At 22.6% G+C, this 20,521-nt stretch overlaps 2 protein-coding genes across 3 annotated transcripts; one reads left to right on the top strand and one right to left on the bottom strand.

Moving 5' to 3' along the window:
* Positions 1–331: 331 nt before the first annotated feature.
* LOC127280814 (condensin complex subunit 1) lies at positions 332–12,530 on the top strand. Its single transcript, XM_051304079.1, has 21 exons — positions 332–603; positions 1,069–1,203; positions 3,276–3,451; positions 3,567–3,709; positions 3,793–3,874; positions 4,014–4,076; positions 4,188–4,421; positions 4,491–4,823; positions 4,903–5,074; positions 6,647–6,987; positions 7,114–7,506; positions 7,663–7,907; positions 8,288–8,408; positions 8,726–9,034; positions 9,311–9,441; positions 9,567–9,821; positions 10,029–10,301; positions 10,409–10,551; positions 10,708–11,043; positions 11,263–11,550; positions 12,200–12,530. The coding sequence occupies exons 1-21, from the start codon at positions 486–488 to the stop codon at positions 12,334–12,336; spliced, it is 4,428 nt and encodes a 1,475-aa protein (XP_051160036.1). The 5' UTR covers positions 332–485; the 3' UTR covers positions 12,337–12,530.
* On the bottom strand, positions 12,515–20,324 carry LOC127280819 (regulator of nonsense transcripts 3B). Of its 2 annotated transcripts, XR_007842880.1 has the most exons (7): positions 20,052–20,324; positions 17,666–18,080; positions 17,384–17,532; positions 13,972–14,632; positions 13,369–13,676; positions 13,000–13,285; positions 12,515–12,756 (listed from the first exon to the last, which is right to left on the bottom strand). XR_007842880.1 is itself a non-coding variant. In XM_051304085.1 (6 exons), the coding sequence occupies exons 1-6, from the start codon at positions 20,169–20,171 to the stop codon at positions 13,073–13,075; spliced, it is 1,866 nt and encodes a 621-aa protein (XP_051160042.1). In that variant the 5' UTR covers positions 20,172–20,324; the 3' UTR covers positions 12,515–13,072. The 2 variants fall into 2 exon arrangements, 1 of the variants encoding a protein (XP_051160042.1); XM_051304085.1 differs by having other exon boundaries at positions 12,515–13,285.
* Positions 20,325–20,521: the final 197 nt, after the last annotated feature.

A 20,521-nucleotide genomic window follows, 5' to 3' on the forward strand; every position in this document is an offset into this window, starting at 1 on the left:
GAATTTAAAAATTTTATGTTACATTAACCTTTTTTATTTTAAATTTAATAATTCAATTTTCTTAATTTTTTTTTTTTTTTTTTTGATCAAAATAATGAATATTTTTAAATCTAACCCAATAAAATATAATTAACTTTACATGAAAAGTTAAATTGTTTTAATTTATTATTTAAATATATTAATTTTATATATTTTTAATACAGGTATGTATTTGTATTTTTGAACGTAATATTTAAACAATTTTATTTTATTCAATTTTAAAATATTGCGCCAATAGGAGCCAATCAATACACGTCATTCACGCAAGCGCAGTTAGGTCGTTTAGAAACCGACCGTTGGCAATTTTGCGCGGGCTGCGCGTCGTTTTGACTTTTTTTGTTGTTAAATATACATAATAACCGCAGCGCAAAGTTTATATGAGATTTTTTATTCAGTGAAGTTTATGATTTTTAAAGTGAAATTAATGTAATATAATTATTTTCACAATGTCAGTAAAGGATTTTGTTATTCCTTTAACAAAGGATGATCTCTTGAGAAATCATGCTGAACAATATTCAGTTAGTGAAGTTACTTCTATTCGTGCTCTTAATCAAGCTCTCGATGGTAATTTATTATTAATATTATTGTAATTTATTAGTGTTCATTTTGTTTTATAATATTTGTTTACAAATTTTTAATAATTGACAGTATTTAAAGTATGAAATATTATATGTATTTTGCACAACAGATTAAAGTGTAAATAAGTGAGGTTATGTTTATAACAAACAATCGCGCGTCATTTAAGTATTTTTTGTATTTTGAAAAATTTATTATACACTGAATATTTTCTTTTTAAAATAGTTTTATGTTAATTTTTAGTGTTTTATAAGAAAATTATTATAATTAAATAATATTTTGACGTTCGTTTATATTTGTTTACTAAAAATAAAATTGTTTTCATTTTTTTATAAATCATCTTGCATATTGATTATATATATTTATTTTTTTAATTGTTTTGATTCTAAAGTAATTGAATTTGTATGTTTAATATTATTTTAGTACTTATTAATTTTGTAAACATTCTTTTAGCTACGAAAAATGAACTTCAAAACAAGCGTACACTTTTCATTTTGGACAATTTTGACACATTTTTCTCGGTTTTGGTACATGGAAATAAACTGGAAATACATGTGTTTTTACGTGCTTTTGATAGGATAACAAAGGGTAAATATTGCACAAATCCTTACATTTTCGAAATTAATTAGTTTTTCTTATTTAAATATAATTTTAGAATAATTTCACAAGATAGGAAAGTCAGGGAACATTTTTTATGTAAACAAATTTACGGAAAAAGTAAATTATTTACTTTCTGTATACAGGCCTCGGATTATACGACTTTTTCCGACTTTTTGTGAAAAATACATCTTTTTTCAACTTATTTTAATAAAATGCGACTTTTTTTACATTTTTAAAAAAAAATTTAAACAAAATACGGTTTTTTTTAGTATAAAATGCAAATCTTCTTTAGATCTTTTTTATTTCAATTATTTAACAAATTTTTAACTAAAAAAAAATTCTTCACTAAATTAATTATTTTTAATAATTTTAATGAAATTCTTCACAAATTTAATTCTCTTAAAATATTTTTCAATTAAAATTTTTATGAAATTTAATAATTGTTTATAATTTAAAAAAAAAATAAGCAAATAAAATTACCAAAAATTTTTAATTCAAAATCACTTGAAATTTAATTATTTGCAAAAATTTCAATTATTTTTAATGCTTTTTATAATAAGTATTCTTTGAAAATTCAATTATCAGAAAGTATATTTCAATTTTAAAAACTTTTGTAATTTACTTTTTTTAATGTGATTTCTAATAAATTCTTCATCAACAGAAATCACTAGAAATTTCTCTTATTATAATTATTGTCTGAAATTTAACACAATCTTTTGAAATTTTAATTATTTTCAAAAATTTTCAATTTAAAAGCTTCTAAAATTGAATTATTTCTAAAATTTTCCATCTAAAATTTTTTAAAATTTAATAATTTCAATTATTACTTTCCTGAAAATTTAAAAATTCAATTTTTGTCTTTAATTTTTATTAAATTCTTTAGCAACAGAAATCACTAAAAAAAAATGCCAATTCAAAATCATTTGAATCCAATCAATTTCAAAAACATAAATTTAAAAACTTTCTAAAATTTTCCATCTAAAACTTTCTGAAATTTAATAATTTCAATTATAACTCTCCTGAAATTCAATTATTTTTAATGTTTTCTATAAAATTCTTCGAAAATTTAATTATCTAAAACCATTTTTCACTCAAACATTTTTCAAATTATTGTTTTTTTGTCTGCAATTTGTAATAAATTTTTTAGTACCAGAAGTCATCAAAAATTTTTTATTAAAATCACTTGAAGTTGAATTAATTTCAAAAATCTAAATTGTAAATCTTTTAAAATTCAATTATTTTAAAAAAATTTTATATAAAATTGTTTGATAAATTATTTTTAATTTTGTAAAATTTAATTATTGTCTGAAAATTAACAAAATCTTTTGTAATTCAATTATTTCTAATAATTTCAACTTTAACTCTTCCAAAATTATTATTTAAAAATTTGTAAAACTTGATTAAAGTATTGCCTGAAATTTTTTTGACCATATAAAAACTAAAAACTATGACAAAATTTTTGATTCGAATAAATTGCTTAAATCAGACTTTAAAAAAATTATAAAAATGGAACTTTAAGAATTTAATAATAAAATTTTGAAAATTTGTCTTACAATTAGTTCGTTTCTGAAATATTCGAAATAAATTTTCTTGATAATATTCATTATAGAATTATTCTCATTACAGAATTAATAAAATGAATTTAATACCTAATAATATTAGATGATACAAAAGTTTTGAACGTTCGTGTGAACGAAAAAAAATTTTAACAAAAAAAAAAGTTTGTAGTGAAATGATGAGCCTGAAGTTTTGAACGTTCAAATGAACGAAATCTTTTTTTTATCTATAAATTTTTTAAAAATTACTACCACAATGAAAAATAAAAAAATATATAGTTAACATTTAATAAATTATTGTATTTTTGAATACAATAAAAATTTTATAATAAAATTTGAACTTAAAAAAGCAGTAAATAAATTTTTCGTTCATTTCAACGTTTAGAACTTTAAGCACATTTTAAATCATTATTTAAAACAGTGCAGCCCTAATGAATATTATCAAATTCTTTGTTTTTTTTTTTTTGTTATTTTAAATTATTTATCACAACTTTAAATTTTTAGCTGTACAAATGCTTATTGAAGATTTAGAAGAAGATTTACAGTCAAATGAAGCGTTTAATATGCAATTGGAATATTTGTGCGCTAATAAAATGTTGGCTTATTTATGGTCTTCAATTATTTGTCATATTGACAATCATTTTCAAAAGGAAACAAATGATGGCGATAATATAGGAAAGGTATGGAATGCAATTTTTACAATTATTATTGTGTCATTCTTTTTATTTATTTATTTTTTATCTGTATTATTGAACAAAAAAAAAAAATTTATAATTATCTCTTTTTATATAACAGAGAAAAAAAGTTGTAAGGAAATCGGATGCAGCAGAAGAATGGGATCGACAAAGACAAGGTGCTCTAGAATTGATGTTTCGATGGTTACAACTTCCACTTCATAAATTATGGAATCCTCCAATTATCGAAAATTCTTTTTTAAAGTAATTATTAATTTGGATAAAATTGCAAAATGTTAATATTTTTATTTCAATTTTTGAATTAAATATTATTTGAAATATTTTAGCGCTCTCACTGAAGTGTGTTACAAAATTTTGGAGTTAGCAAAAGATCCCAAGCAAAAAGATACGAGGGATACAATTTTTGAAGTAAGTTTCTGTATAAAAATTTTTATTCATCGATAAATTAATTTTAATATTAAAATTATTAGAATAATTAGAATTATAGAATAATTATTAATCTATTGTTATAAATTTCATTAAATTGATTATTCTATTTTTTTCTCAGATTCTAGCAATTTTGGTAAAGAAGCATAATCAGGGAATAACTTGTGTGATTCGAATTGTTCAGGTTTGTTTTTGTAAATAATTTTATTAAAAAGTTTAATTATTTGAAAATTATTTTACAATTTTGTTTGCTTTCTTATTTTCATATTTAATGTCAATGATTATTTTCATTTAGTTGGTGACTTTATATGATTATTTGGCCGCACCTTTAGCTATTGGCGTGGTACAAATGGCACAGAAATTTGGCTGCACGGGAATGATAAAAGAAATAATGCGCGAAGTTAGCCAAAATGAACCACAGGAATCCGATGCTCGAAATATTTCAATATTTCTTGAAACAATCGCCTCCACAGATCCAAATTTAATTTTACCAATTTTAGATAATATCACATGTTATCTTGATCATGAGGTATTTTTTTTAATTTACTAAAAAAAGATAAATTTTAATTAAATTTAAAAAAAATAATTTTTTTTCCAGTTTTATACATTGAGAAATTGTGTGATTGGAGTATTGTCCGTTGTTGTATTGGGCGCATTAACTTCCGAAGATCTTAGTGATGAAAAAAAAGATACACGCGACGAATGTCTTAGTTATTTGGAGGAACATATTCTTGATTGTAACGCTTATGTTCGATCGAAAGTTCTTCAAGTGTGGCAACGTTTATGTACAGAACGTGCAATTCCTCTCAATAGACAAGCACAACTTTTGGCCGCTGTTGTTAAAAGATTAGAGGACAAAAGTGCAAATGTACGAAAACAAGCGCTACAATTAATTCGTGCTTTATTAGAAGGAAATCCTTTTGCAGCAAAGGTAATAAGGCAAAAAATGAAAAAGAAAATTGTTAATTTTAATTTAAAAATAAAAATCATAAACATTATTATTTTTATAGTTGGATAAGGAAAAATTTGCAAAGCAACTTGTCGAAGCCAAGGCAAAATTAAAGGAAGCACAAACGGCCTTTGCCAGTCGAAGTGAACGAGGTGATGAGGAAAGAATGGAATTATTGAAAAGTAAACTTCCTCATATTTTAGAAACGATTAAAGAAATTCTCGATGATGAAGGTAAGTTTTCATGTGTAATTTTTATAGACCTCGGATTAAACGAGTTTTTCCGATTCTTTTTTTCAAAAATAAAACTTTTTTCAACTTATTCTAATAAGATGCGACATTTTCAACTTTTTTAAAAAGACTTTCAAATAAAATACGTCCTTTTGTAGTATACAATGGAAATCATCTTCAGATCTTCTTTATTTCAATTATTTAACAAATTTTTAACTAAAATTCTTCTCTAAATTAATTGTTTTCAATAATTTTACTTAAATTCTTCACAAATTCAAATATTTTCAACTATTTTTACAATTGAAAATTTTATAAAATTCAATAATTGTTTAAAATTTAAAAAAAAGACATCAAATAAAATCAATTAAAATTTCAATTCAAATAATTTAAAATTCAATTATTTTCAAAAATTTTAATTAAAAATCACTAGAAGTTCAATTATTTTTAAAAATATGAATTGTAAATCTTTGAAAATTCAATAATTTTTAAAAAAGGTTATCTAATATTTTATTTGATAAATTATTTTCAATTCTGTAAAATTTAATTATTGTCTTTAAATTTAACAAAATCTTTTGAAATTCAATTATTTTTAAAAATTTCAACTGTAATATTTCCAAAATTTAATTAGTTTTTAATAATTTTAATATTTTTATTAAAAATTTAATTATTTAAAAAAATTTCAAATAATAACTCTAAAATTGAATTGTTTTCAGAAATTAAAAAAATACAACAACAGTTTAAATTTGCAGAAAATTTAATACAAATGTAAAGTCTTCTGCAATTTAATTATTTAAAACAGAATTAATTCAAAAATGTGTAAAACTTAATTATTGTCCGAAATTTTTTTTGAATATTAAAACTAAAACGTATGCTAAAATTTTTATTTCAAATAAACTGTTTAAATTAGACTTCAAAAAAATGTTAAATATGAAATTTAAAAAATTTGTTATTAGAAATTTGTCCTACTTAATTAAAATTTTGAAAATTTGTATCTTAGTTCGATTTTGAAATATTTGAAATAAAATTTCTTAATAATATTCTTATTAATTAAAGAATTAATGTAATATGAATTTAAAATCTAATAACATTAATAATATCAAGTAAAATATTTTATAACATTTTATTTTAATTATTTCAATAAATTTTAACATTTTGAAATAGGAAAAAAATTCATATTTTATATATGATTTTAGTAAATCATATTGATCAAAAATCTATAATTATTGTTAATAAATTATCAATTATAAAATTATTAAAATTACAATATTCAAAGTTAAATTATCAAATTACCATAAATGATTCTATAAATCATAATATATATTAATAAAATAAATAATCTGGAAAAATAACGTTTTTTGTCCTGGAAAACCTGGAAAAGTCAGCGAATTTTAGTGTAGCAAAAGCGTGGCAATCCTTACAAATTTTATAATAATAATAATAATAATAATAATAATAATAATAATAATAATAATTTTTTTTGGCAAATTTTCTAATTAACAATTCCATTTTTTCAATATTGTATATTTAATTGCAGAAAATATGTCATTATTACATTATTATAATAATTAATTACAGAAAATATGGAAGAACCTAACGAGAATGTTGATATAAATGAAGTTTTCGAACAAGTGAGACAATTAATGTTAGAGGAAAATATGGTCGATGCAGTGAAACGATTAAAATCAGTTATTAAACTTTTGCCAAATTGTGAAGATTTCGATACAATGAAAATTGAGGACAAAACTCATTGTTTACTTTTATTTCTCGGTAAAATATTTGCCGAATCAGAAGATTCACCAACTTCAATGGATGCAAATAAAAATGTTGCACAAAATACATCCAAAGCAAATGATCGAAATCTAATGAAACAAAAGGAGGAATTGAAAAATAAAAAACAAATTGTCTCATATTTTGAGGTGAAAAAGTTTATTATATTTTATACATAAGTATAAATTATAAGAGTTTTTTTTTTTTTTAAATAATTTACTCCTTTAAAAAATTTTTTTGAAAATTGTACAAATAATTGAAATTTTTATTTACAGAATTCATTGACTTTCGCTGAAGAAATGGAGAATGCAATACCAATGATTGAACATTTATTATTTTCAACAACAGTTGGCGATGCTGTTGAATCGTGTGCACTATTGGGTGCGGCTTATCAATTTGAAATAAAAGGCGCCGATCGTGGAATTCGTAAAGCATTATATCAAGTATTTGTTCGCGAACAATCGGTACGTGATAATGTCGCTATTGTTTATAAGGAAATATATCTTTGTGAAAATGAAGCAGTTCAATCGTCACGACAAAAAGCATTAAAATCTGCTAATAAATTAATTGATTTAGTAAAAAGTTTAGAAGCAGGACAGAGTCCGGCATTGGCACAAATGATCGTCACATGGCGTACAAAAGATGAATTCAATGGAGAAATATTACAAGTAAATATTAAATTGTTTTTTTCTGTTGAAAATTTATATTTTGATTCTATTTGAGAAATACGATAAATGAATATGTGTACACATATTAATTTATTCTAAAATTTGTATTTCTAATATTATTTAATTTTAAAATTTGTTTTTTTAATCAATTTTCAGATTTTGTGGGAAAAGTTTACATTGAAATTATCAGATACAACGGCTGGAGAAAGTCGTGCTGCATTAATGTTAATAACAATGGCAGCACAAGCTGAACCGGGGATTGTACTTGGAAATTTAGAGACACTTATTAAAGTGGGATTTGGACCTCGTTCAGAAACTGATTTGCTTTTGGCTCGCGATACATGTCGTGCATTTATGCAAATTAAACAAGATGGTTCCGATGTGGAAAAACCACCTATACGGTAAATGAAAGAACTTTTTTTTTTTGGATACTACCAAAAAATTTAACAAAAGAGAAAATGGGGTTTTAGAGTAATTTGAATTCAAAGAGTTTTAGTTAAAAATTTTTTTTTTCAATTAAATCAGACGAAAAGTCATTCATATTTAAAAATGTTTTGATTTTTTTTTTAAATTAGTTACATGGAATTATTTTTTAAGACAAGCCAATTGCTCTGTCATATAAATTAAAAACCCGTGTTATTATTTTTTTTTTTTTTGTTTTGTTGGATTGGATAATCTGAAAAGAAATTGATCAATCATTTATTATTTAATTCAATTAACTATGCATGAAAGGATATATATATGAAATTTATTATTAATCAAAATATTAACTATTTATCAGGTATGCCAACGATCATGATATTTTTAAATACATTTTATTGTTATTAACAAACCAATTTTGCTCGCAAAATGAAAATGGTTACGTTTCTTTTGCTACGCACGCTATAAACGTCATTTATCACGTATGTATTTCTATTTTCCTCTATAAAACAATAACAATTTAATATTTTATTTCGTTTTTTATTTGTTTAATTTTATTTTAATTATATAATTTTGAATTGAATCGTAAATTTTGAAAAGGGCTCAACTCGAAAAAGCGTATAATTTTTGTATAACAATTGATAGTGAAAATGACTCTTATGGATTTTAAAATTGAGCCCTTTTCGAAATTCACGATTCAATTTAAATTACAATTATTTATTTTGTATTTGATTTTATTGTTCGTTTGTTTGTTTTTTTTTTTTTAGTAATTTGAATTTTTTTTTTTTATGTATTTCAGTTGGCTAATCAACCGGATCATTTGGCAAAAAGTTTGCTTATAAAAGCCACTGATTTATTTCAAGAGACTAATGTTGATGATAAAAAATTACGTGGAATATTATTGAGTAGATTGGTGTATCTAATTGGTCATGTTGCTATTCGGCAAATGGTTCATTTAGATACAACTATTTATAAAGAATTAAAAAGAAGAAATGCATTGCGCGATAAAAAAAAGGGTACAAGAGGTAGAAAAACATTAGGCAGATCTATTCTCAATTCAACAGAATCAACTCCAAGCTCCGCAAGTGTAACGAGACGTAACAAGGAGGTAAATTAATAAACATTCCACTATTATTATTATTGTTGATCTGTAATTTATTTTTTAAATAACACTTTTTAAATTAATTTTTGATAATTATAATGAAAAGGCCTTTTTTTGTTACTCTTTACACTTTTTTTTGTTAAAAAAAAAATTTTATTGTCACTGAGAAAAATTGAGAAATTGATAGATAAAGAAAAAATAAATAAAAAATTACAAACAGTAAAAAGAAATAAATTTTAATAATATTGGAAAATGTGAAAAATAATATTTAAAATATTTTAGTTAAGTACAATTGAAGACAATGGAGAGGACGCACTTGAAGGCGCTTCAGCCGATGATGCTGATGCTGATTTCATAAATTCATGTCTTGAAAATGAAATTCTCTCGCATAATGGATTTTTGTCACAATATGTGTAAGTATTTTATTTTGCAATTAAAAATTTATAAGAAATTATTAAAATTTTATTTCACTTTTTAATTTCATTTTTTATTTAAATATGGAAACTTTATATGTTTTTTTTTTTTTCTATAATTTCAGTCCGTTGATTGTAAATATTTGTCAAGATCCCGATAAATATAATGATGAAAAATTACAAGCCTATAGCGTTCTTGCACTCAGTAAAATGATGACGATAAGTTCTACATTTTGTGCAAATCATCTTCAACTTTTAGTCACTATTCTCGAACGTTCACCATATTCGGGCATCCGATCTAATATTCTTATTGGATTAACAGATTTGGCAACGAGATTTCCCAATGAGGTCGAACCATGGACAAGTCACATTTACGGAAGGTAAATAGATAAAAAAAAAGAAATTTTTTTCCTTTGAATAATATTATTTAAATACCTATTTGCGAATGAAATAAAATAATCAAAATATTAAAATAAATCTGGAAAAAAATTCTTTCTAAAAAAATATACTATAATTTAATAAATTATTTTCATTTCATATTTTAAATAATTATATTTTTAACAATGATTTTCTTTTTCATTGAAAAGACTAAAGGATAACAGTGAACAAGTTCGAAGTACTTGCGTTCGAATGTTGTCTAATCTTATAATGAGAGAAATGATTCGAGTAAAGGGTAGTATATCTGAATTTGCCCTTTGCATTGTGGATTCTAATCCTGATATTCGTCACAATACAAAGCTTTTTTTCAAAGAATTGTCACAAAAAGGAAATGCACTTTACAATGTTATGCCGGATATTTTGTCACGTCTCTCTGATCCTGACTTGAAACTTGACGAAGATTGTTTCCAAGAAATTTTACAGTAAGTTTTTCTAATTTCAAAAGAAAATTTAAAAAAAAAATAGTCCATAAATAAAATACTACTAAACTCTAGAAATTTTCAATTAAAAAAAAAATGTCTATTTACAGATTTATTCTTGGACTGTTGCAAAAAGAAAGACAAATTGATACAATTATTGAAAAAATTTGTGCTCGTTTCAAATTAGCAACAACAGAACGCCAATGGCGAGATCTCTCTTATTGTCTTTCATTATTGCAATTTAATGCAAAGAGTGAGTATTCAATTTTTTTTAAACTTAAAATAATTTCCTTTTAATTATTTTAAAGAAAATTTTCTAATTTCCTTTTTGATAATTAAACTAATTGAATTTTTTCAATTAAAAAATTTAAATATTTTCGGAAAATTTGATTGGAAATGAATTTTTTAGGTATACGACGACTTATTGAGGGATTGCCACTTTTAAAAGACAAAATTCACAATAAACAAGTGTTGAAAGCACTCAATTCTATAATTGATTCGACAAAGAAAAAGGCAGATGCAAAAGCAGCATGCTTAGAATTGGAAGAAAAAATTAATGATTTATTGAACGCTGAAAATAATGAAAAAGAGGGTAATATTTCTGATAGTGAGGCTATGCCACCGCCACCAAGACCTCCGTTAAATAAAAAAAAGCCACGACAAAATGCTCGGATTGTCGATGATGATGATGATGATGATGATGATGATTCTTCGGACAGTGAAGATGAAACACCTTCGAGAGTTGGTGAGTATTGCTTTTTAAATAATTTTGGAATTATTTATTATACTTATTTATTTACTGTTAAAACAAATTTTCGAAAAATAATTAATTTAAAAAAAATAGGTATTGTAATAGCCCCTGGAATGATAATAATTACCTCCATTAATATTATAATTAAAATTTTCAAATAATTAACAAAAAAAAAAAAGTAACTAAATTTAATTAATTAAAAATTAAATTCAGCTGTTGCAGCTAAAAAACGCGTAGGTCGAAAACCTTCACGAAAATCAGATTCATCGCCTGATAGTGATGAAGATTTTGCAGAGAGTACACCGATAAAAAGTAAACAAACTCCTAGAAGAGGAACAAGAACAGCTAGTAAATCAACAAAAGATAATAAATTACAAACAAAAACACCGGGAAAATCAACAAAAACACCAGGAAAATCGATAAAAACACCTGCTACAGCCACAAGATCATCCAGTAGAACAGAAAGAAGAAATTTTGAAAATCAAACGCCAGAACGAAATGGTGAGAAAAGAAATTTTTAATATTATTAATTAACAAAAAATTGTATAATAATACAAAAAACTTCAAAATTTATGAACTTTTTATAATCAGAAATTTGTCTAAAGAAATTTTTTTTTTTTCTTTTTTTTTTGACCAAGTTCACAATTACTCACAATGAACGAACTGAAATGATATATATTCTAAATTTAAATTAAAATATAATAAATAAAAAGAAACGAAATAACATTTTATTAACTTTAGAGTTTCTACAAATTTTTTATCACAAAATTAATGAAAATTTGGATCAATAAAACATTTTTTCAATAGAAAATTTCGTCAAAAGCAAATTCAATTATTATAAATAAAATTGATTAATTGCAAATTTTGTTAAATAACAATTTAATTAAATTGGAAAAATGTAAATTTATTTAAATGAAATAATTAAAAAATGATCAAATCTAAATTTACCTAAATGGATTAATTAAAAGTTACTCAAATGTAAATTTAATTAAATAAAAATTCAGTCAAATTCGATAATAATGAAAATTTGCTTAAAAGTAAAAAAAAAAAAAACCATATAAAGTCTTATAAAAATTATCCTATCAGAAAAAAATTAAAAACTTTTTAATAAAATTTGAATAAAAAAAAGAATTCTCCTTTTTTCCTTCAGCCGAGTCACGAAGAACAAGTGATTCAGACAATTCGTCCACAAGTCGAGCTCCACAACCAAAAAGGACAAAACAAGAAGAAGTAGTTGTTCGAAGAAGTTCAAGTAGAGTATCAAATAAATCGAAAAGATTCTCCTAATAATTTTTACAAAAAAAAAAAAAATCATACACACACTTACAAATTTAAGAGTTGCAATAAGTATCTTAAATTATAAGAATAATTTGTATAAATTAATTAAAATCAAATTTTTCCAATATATTTACACTTAGAGTATTTTTATATATTGTAAAAAAAAATTAATAAAAAACATGTGTAATAAGTTTTGAAACTGATATTATTTTTTTTTTTAATAGAAAAAATCCTAACAAAATAAAATAACAATTTACAATAAAAAAAAAAAAATTTTTTTAATAAATTTGTTTTGATACTTATTCAATTGAATATCTAACAAAATCTTGAATTTTGGATTACATTATAACATAGTTTTTCGGCGTTTCGGCACTATTCCAACTTTTCCATGAAGCAAATTTTTTTTTTTTTTCAAACAAAATTTGTCATCTGAAATTGTTATATTTTACTGAAGTGGAAATTAAAAAAAAAAAATTACTACAATTATTATATTAATCGTTTAAAAAAAAAATTTATAAAATTAATTAATTGTAATTTTTTATATTAATATTAAAAGGAAGTAAATTCGAAAATTTAGAATTTAAAAAAACAAAATAAGTATGTAAAATATCACAATAGATAAAAGTTGATGAAAATGGGGGAAAACTTTAATAAATTAAATATTTAACTCACTTATTTGCGGTCAATGTTTTCCCTTTAAAAAGAAAGAAAGAAAGAAAATCTTGTTTTTTTTTTTTTTTTTTCATTAAGGTATATCTCGACTAACGCTTCTCTTAAAAGTCATGGAGCGAACTTCAGATCCTGATTTAGTATTTTTTGAAGACGTAGAAACATTTGTAGTTGGCGTTGGACTTTGTGATAAAGATGCTCTCTCGTCGTTAGTTGATTTTTCTCTCTCAATACGTTGCTTACTAAATTTACCCATTCCAGGTCTATAAATTTCCATTGTTGGTCGATCCTTTAATTAATAAAAAAAAAAAAAAACATAAAAATTATTTTTCAAATGTAAAATATTTTAAATATATTTTTATTTAAACTTACCTTATTTCTAATGCGTCGTTCCAATCTGGGATCCTTTTTATTTTTCTCCTTCTCATCTCTTACGTTCTTCTGCAAATTTCCTTGATCTTCGCCGTCTAATGATTTGTGACGTCTCAAACATGCACCATCTCCACCTCCACCTTCACCACCACTTTCCAGAGAACTTCTTCTTTTTACAAGTACCGTCTCTTTTTTTGGTTCATCCACACAACAATAATCCGATTCCTTGTCTAATTGTTCATCGGATATCGATTTTCCACAATTCACTGGAATTTTCTCATCTCCCGATCCCAATAATCTTTCAGCATCTATAATATGAAAAATAATTTATTTCAACACTAACACTAAATTATTATAAAAAAACAAATAATGAAATTTTGATTAATTAATCAATTCAAAACTCATAATTGTACAACTGATATTTTTGTTTCAAAAAATAAATGAAAATAAGTAATTAATAAAAAAAAATTCAACAAAAAATAAATTAAATAGATCATTGAAAAATGAAATATAGTTTATAGCAGTACTATTTTTAAAATGTAAAAAAATTAAATTACTATTCCAATTTTTATAATCATTAAAATAGCGAAATAATTGTATTACTTTCAGAATTTGGTGCTTCATCTAAAACAGCTTTCAATTCCTCTTCTTCTTCTTCTACTCCCACCTCTTCTTCATCCTCTTTTCCATGAGTTTTAATATTCACAAATTCTTTTTCAACACTTCCTCTTGCTTCCAATGTCACTTTATCAATTTCCATTGAATTCTGTTCATTGCTCTCAGACTTTTTAGTTTCGTCAATTTTCACTTTTTCGCCAATTATCTCAACACTGTTTTCCATTAAATTTTGTTTTTTTGTCTCCGACAATCGCTTCTTTTCCTGACGCATTTTCTCATAGCTTTTACCTTTTTTCTCATCTATTTTACGTTCTTTAAATTCTCTATTTTCATCACGATTATCAAATTTTCTCTCATCTCTCGATTCATTTCTTTCTTTAAAATTATTATCTCTCTCCTCTTTTTTGCCATACAATTTTCTCTCATCATGCTTCTTTTGATATTTCATTTCTCTGTCCTTAAATTTCTCATCTCTATAAGTTTTTGCCGTTAATTTTCCCTCACGATCTCTCATTAATTTATCCCTAAATTTATCATCTCTTTTATTACGAATTTTCACATCCTTGGCAATATTTTTCTCTCTCTCCTCCTTATTCTCCTTGTTGTCCTTATTTACTTCTCTCTCGGAGTCTGGATTTTTTAGAACCTATAACAAAAAATTAAAAATTAAATTTATTTCAAATAATATTAAGCAGAAATTTACATTTTCTAAATTTTGACTTCTTGAATTAAAAAAAAAAAAAAATAATAAAAATGTTCAACTTTCTAAACAAAAGTTCTTACAAAATGACAATTTCGAAAATTGTCAGGTTTAAAAAACGAATTTTTTTTTAATGAAAGGAAATCAAAAATTTACGAAAACAAAAAATTGAAGAAATTAAAGGAATAGTAGAGAATATTAGGAATTCCCTCCCCCCCAAAAAATAGAAAGAATAAAAATAAAAATAAATTTTTCGGGATAAATTGAGAATTTTAGAAATCCTCAAATTAAAATTTTTAAATTGAGGACAAATTAATAATTTTTAATCGCAATTTGTAAAAGTAAATAAATATATAAATTTAATAAAATAAAAAAAAAATGAGATATAAGAATATCTAAATATGATAATTTGAGGAACTAAAAATTTAAAAAAAGTAGCCAAATATTAACAAACTATAAAAAAAAAGTTGCAAATAGTAATTTTTAGTAGATAAATACAAAATCCGACAGAATGAAACTTCAATTTATGTAATAAAAGTGTAATATAAAACATTTATTACAAAATAAAATAATAACAAATTTTGATGTGTTTGCATAAATGCATTAATTTCTTTTTTTAAAAAAAATTTCATCCACTCAAAAAATTTTATAACAAAACAACGCTATTTACGTTCGGAGATTTAATAATCATAAATTAACGGCGGTGGACACTCTTCAAGATAAAAATCGATTTCATCTTCAGAACGTGAATTTCTCTTTTTTTTCAATCACACGAATTCTGTAATTTTCATCATGAATTCTTTCGAAATCCTGGTAAACTGATTTTAGCAATAGACTTGATATGACAAACGTTGTTTATTAAATTTTTATTATTATTATTCATTGAATCGCAACTTTTTGACTTGCCAACATTCGCGATATTTCGAAATTCTTGAAATTTGCGTAAATTTATTGAATGTGATTCCGATAATGTGGGAAATAATTTATAATTGTAATTATATTGTTCATGTTGTAATTTACATCCTCGATAATAATTACTATTATTATTATTATTATTTACACAATACCAATGATAATCGGAAATATTATCCCAACAATAATAATCACGTGTTAAATTTCTCTCGCGATAATCAACAAATTTCTCGTAATTTTTTTGTTGATTTTTATTTGTTTTCAATTTTCCACGAATCTCATTAAATTTTGACTTTTCATTAATTTTTCGATAAACATCAAATGAATTATTGGATGATTGTATTAGTGATTTGATTGTTTCCAAATGTATTTCTTCGCTTGATGAAATTGCCTTGTTATTATATTCTGAATGTGAACTTGTGATATCGACATTTTTCTGTGAATTGAAGATTCAATGTCAACAAATACAGTAAAATCATTAAAACTTAATTTTAATTTACAATTAATTAATTTTTATTAATTAATTTATATATAAAACAAGTTTATAAAATTATAATTCATAATTAAATTGAGTTAAAATAAAAATTTGTAGTTTAGAAATATTTTTCTTATTATTTCAGTTGATGTATTATTTTCCGTTTTTTTTTTTCAAAAGTTTACAATGATATTTAATTTAATATACTGTATTTGATGGCAAAGAACATTTTAAACGATTCACGAATTTTCGTTATCTACTTTAAGACGCAAAAAAAGTCGCGAAAAGTCGATATTTTTAATTCTCAAATCAATTTAATTAGTTACTAATAATATTTTACTATTATTATTAAATATTCAAATTTTATTATTAAATATTAAATGAATTAATTAATTTCATTGCTTCTTTAAATTTTTAAAAATAATTCATAAACAAAATTTCGAAATTTGAATTAAGAAAAACGTCGGTGAAGTTGACAAAGTTGATGATCAACGATTGAAAAAAGAAAAACAAATTTTTAAATAATTTTGTAAGTTTGTCCAGTTTTTAAAAAAAGATTTTCAAGTCTGCTTTATGGAAATTAATCTAATTTAAATTTATCGACGAAATTTTCAAGATAAAATAAATAAAAAAAAAATTATCAATTTTAAACAAATTTACAAAAAGTTTTTTAAGGACAATTCATGGAATATTGTTGATTAAAAAATTTATAAGAATTATTGGATTGATTTGAATATGAGCTCAAAATAAATTATCAAAAATATTTATTAACTAATCATATTTAATTGAAATTAACTTCAAAATACTCAATCAAATAATTGAATAATTTAAAATATTTTCAAGTATTAAATGAAACAATTGAAATTATATTTTTAAAAAATTTAATTTTTTAACAGATTTACAAATAAGTTTTCTACTGTCAATTCATGGAATTTTCTCTAGTCAAAGATTTAAAAGAATTTTTTTAGTTATTATAATTTTCAAAATTTTAACTCCTATATTTTTTTTTAAATAGTTTAACTCCAAAAATAAAGACATTAAATAAATTTTCAAAATGTATTCTAAACTAAATTTTCTGTTATGCAACAATAAGAAATTTTATTTTAAACTATTTTTACTCGTTATTACAATTTGAATAAGGAAAATAAATTTGAATTTAGAAAAATTCGTTTAGTTTCATTTCGCTCTATAAAAGTCAAATTAAGTTGCATTTTCTTTTTTTTAAGTTAAAAATAATGTTAAAAATAGAGTAAAAAATAGTTTAAAAAATAGTATAAAAAAATTAATTTAAAATTTATAAGCAAAATTACCTTAGACACAGTGGATTCATCTTTCGCTCGTCGTCGCTCTAAATCGCGACGTCGTCTTTCTTCTCGTTTTTCATCACGAACACGTTGTCTTTCCTGCTTTCGTTGCTTCAAATAATCTAACAATGGTGTTGTTACTTTTTTCGGAGTGTCTAAAAAATGCAATAAAAATCAATATTATTCAATAAAAAAAAAAATCTATTAATAGAAGAGAAAAAACAAAAAATAAAGACAAAAGTAGACAAAACAACAAAAAAAAAAATGAAAAAAATAAAATATACTAACTCTCGGCAGGTTGATATGAATATTCCGTTTTCGGTTGACTAGTGCCCGAGTCACTTTCTTGATTTTTGAGACTCTCCAAAAAATTAATATAATAAGCATCAGATTCAATGGTGCCACATTTTAAATCTTTTTTCTTTCCAATTCGTTTCTTTGGCAATCTCTGAAATGGTGCAAATTCAACAACTGCAGGATATTCCGTACCTTTCGAATCAACAAAAACATAATTGTCAAACTTTTCTCGGAAAATAAAAATATCCTGTTGATTGAGAAAATTAATGTATGCACGAGAAAATGCATATTGTCCCAGTGACATATCAGCTTTCACAAAATATAAATAATCATAATCTGGTAGAGGAGAAATTTGCTCGATAAATTGTTCTTGTGTCATTGACGGTGGTAGTCGACGTACCACTACCTAAAAAAAATGTATAACAATAAATAATTATTATGGCGTGAAAATAATTGTCCATTATATATTCGCAAAAAATATTTCGCTTTCCTATAAGGTTGCCACAAGAATAAATTTTTCAATTTTCCTGATATTAAAAAATTTTATTAATTTTTTTTTTTTAATTTAGTGAATTTTAATATATTTATTTATTTATTTCAAACATAAACGGGTTTCAAATAAATATATAATAATTTATTATTTATTTCACTCTTATTTACTAGAAAAAAAATCACAATACCTTTTTTTTGAAAATAGGATGAGCCAAAAGTTTTGAACGTTGAAATGAACAAAATTTTCTTTTTAACTTCATTAAGTACGAATTTTATTACTAAAAATTGTTTTAAATATCTAAAAAGAAGTTATTAATTTAATATTTGTTTAATTTACTGTTTTATTTTACATTGACATTATAATTTCTAATAATTTATAGATGGAAAAAAATATTTTGTTCATTTGAACGTTCAAAACTTTTATCTCATAAAATAGGTGAAAATGTGAATTTATTTATCGAAAAGTAACGAAAAAGTGATAAAAAAAACAATTAAAGTGCAAAATAGAAAATTTTCATTTTTAACAGATTCACAAAAATTAACAAATATATTCAACAAACGATCTTATAACTATTTTCTAAAGTTATTTAATAATAATAAATAATTTAATTAAAAAATTGTTGTGTTACAATAATTCTCAATATTTAAATTCAAAACATTTTTAAAAATCCAACTTAAAAATAAAATTTTTAAATTATTTCTTTACAAAAATATATAAAATTTATCTCCAATCAATTATTTGAAATTATATTCTATTATCCAATCAAATAACTGAAATTAGCTTCAAATATTGAATCAACTTACTATTAATTATTAATTATTAAAATTGTCAACAACTCTAATTAAACAAAATTATTTTTAATTTTATTTTCAAATATTGTATCAATTAAAAACTCAATAATTTTTCAAGCATCGATTTTAGACAACTTTTTTAAAAAAGTTATTGAAAACTTTTTAACGATTTGAATTGAAAATATTTTGCTGAAATTCAGAATTAAAATAATTTGCATAATAATTATTAGACTTTAAAAATTAAAAAAAGAATCTTTAAAGTTTTTTTCAAAATCTATTCTACTGAATTCAAATTTTGAAAATTTGTCTCAATTCTAAAAAATTCTTAATAAAATTTTATTGAAAATATTGCTATGTATTTTTATTCAGGAATAAATAAAATTAATTTGATAATAACAATAGTTCATTAAAATTTGGATAAATTAAAATTCTGATTATTTGAAGTTTAAATCAATCAAAAATGTGGATAAATTAAAATTCGAATAATTTAAAACTTAAATCGATTAATCTTTGAACAGATTGAAATTTTATTAATTTTAATTTTCGATAGATTGAATTTCGATGAAAATTATAATATTAATAAATTTGTTTTGACAAAATTAAAAATTAGAATTGATTGAAAGTTTAAGGAATTAAAATTTATAATATGAATTGAAATGCATATTGTTTAAAATTTAATTTGAATTAAAATTTTTATGAATTAAAAAGTAAAAAATTGTTAAAAAATTTTTTATCTATAGAGAAAGTTTATAATTGACATTTTTCTGTAAATCTATTCAATTTTCCAGACTTGTGACTACCCTGCGATTTTCATATTCGCACATAAATATTTCACTTGTCACAAAAAAACATGTTGCATTAAATGAAAAATAAATTAATAATAAATTTTCAAGAACTTTATTTATTATTTTTCAATTATAATAAAATAAAAAATATTTAGGAATACAAAATTTTTTAAAATATGTTGACAGCGGTTAAAACATAACCTTACAATTTTCAATAAAAGATGTATTTTTTAACAGTTTTGTTACAAAATAATATAAAAATCCTGTTATATAGAAATCATAAAGAAGATACATTTTTAGAAAATTACCTTTGTCATTGGTCGGCATTTTTCCTTTTTAGTGTCCTTTATTTTTGTGATATCTGCATTTCTTGTATTGGAAGATTCGGATTGCGCGGATGTCTCCGATTGTTGCGACTCTTCAGTCATAATTGATAGAAAAAATAATTAAATATTACATGCGTTTAATAAACTTTTCTAAATATTTATTACTGTTTGTTTTTTTTAATTATAATTTTCCGATTTCTTTTTTGGAACAAAAAAAAAAATCTTTAGGAACCATCCACCTCCATTACGTCACATTCATACGTCATACTGTCTCATATTTTAAATTCAGTTCCACCAACTTTTATATTTAAATAAAATTATTTAAATACTATTTCTAATTTATAAACATTTAATACAAATTTTTTGAACGTTATAAATAAATAAAATTACTTTTTTTAAATAGAAAAATTTAATTAAATGTAGTTATTTCATTAAAAAAAGATTTTTTTTAT

The sequence above is a fragment of the Leptopilina boulardi genome, unplaced genomic scaffold, assembly GCF_019393585.1.
Source record: "Leptopilina boulardi isolate dan_hultmark-lab unplaced genomic scaffold, ZJU_Lbou_2.1 LbouV2_255, whole genome shotgun sequence".
Taxonomy (NCBI): domain Eukaryota; kingdom Metazoa; phylum Arthropoda; class Insecta; order Hymenoptera; family Figitidae; genus Leptopilina; species Leptopilina boulardi.

Coding starts and splice junctions, on each gene's coding strand:
- LOC127280814 (XM_051304079.1), top strand. CDS start 486: ATGTCAGTAAAGGATTTTGTTATTCCTTTAACAAAGGATGATCTCTTG. Junction 3,452..3,566: donor ATGGCGATAATATAGGAAAG/GTATGGAATGCA, acceptor TTTATATAACAG/AGAAAAAAAGTTGTAAGGAA. Junction 9,442..9,566: donor GGATTTTTGTCACAATATGT/GTAAGTATTTTA, acceptor CTATAATTTCAG/TCCGTTGATTGTAAATATTT.
- LOC127280819 (XM_051304085.1), bottom strand. CDS start 20,171: ATGACTGAAGAGTCGCAACAATCGGAGACATCCGCGCAATCCGAATCT. Junction 17,533..17,665: donor TTCATATCAACCTGCCGAGA/GTTAGTATATTT, acceptor TGCATTTTTTAG/ACACTCCGAAAAAAGTAACA. Junction 13,286..13,368: donor AACGACGCATTAGAAATAAG/GTAAGTTTAAAT, acceptor TATTAATTAAAG/GATCGACCAACAATGGAAAT.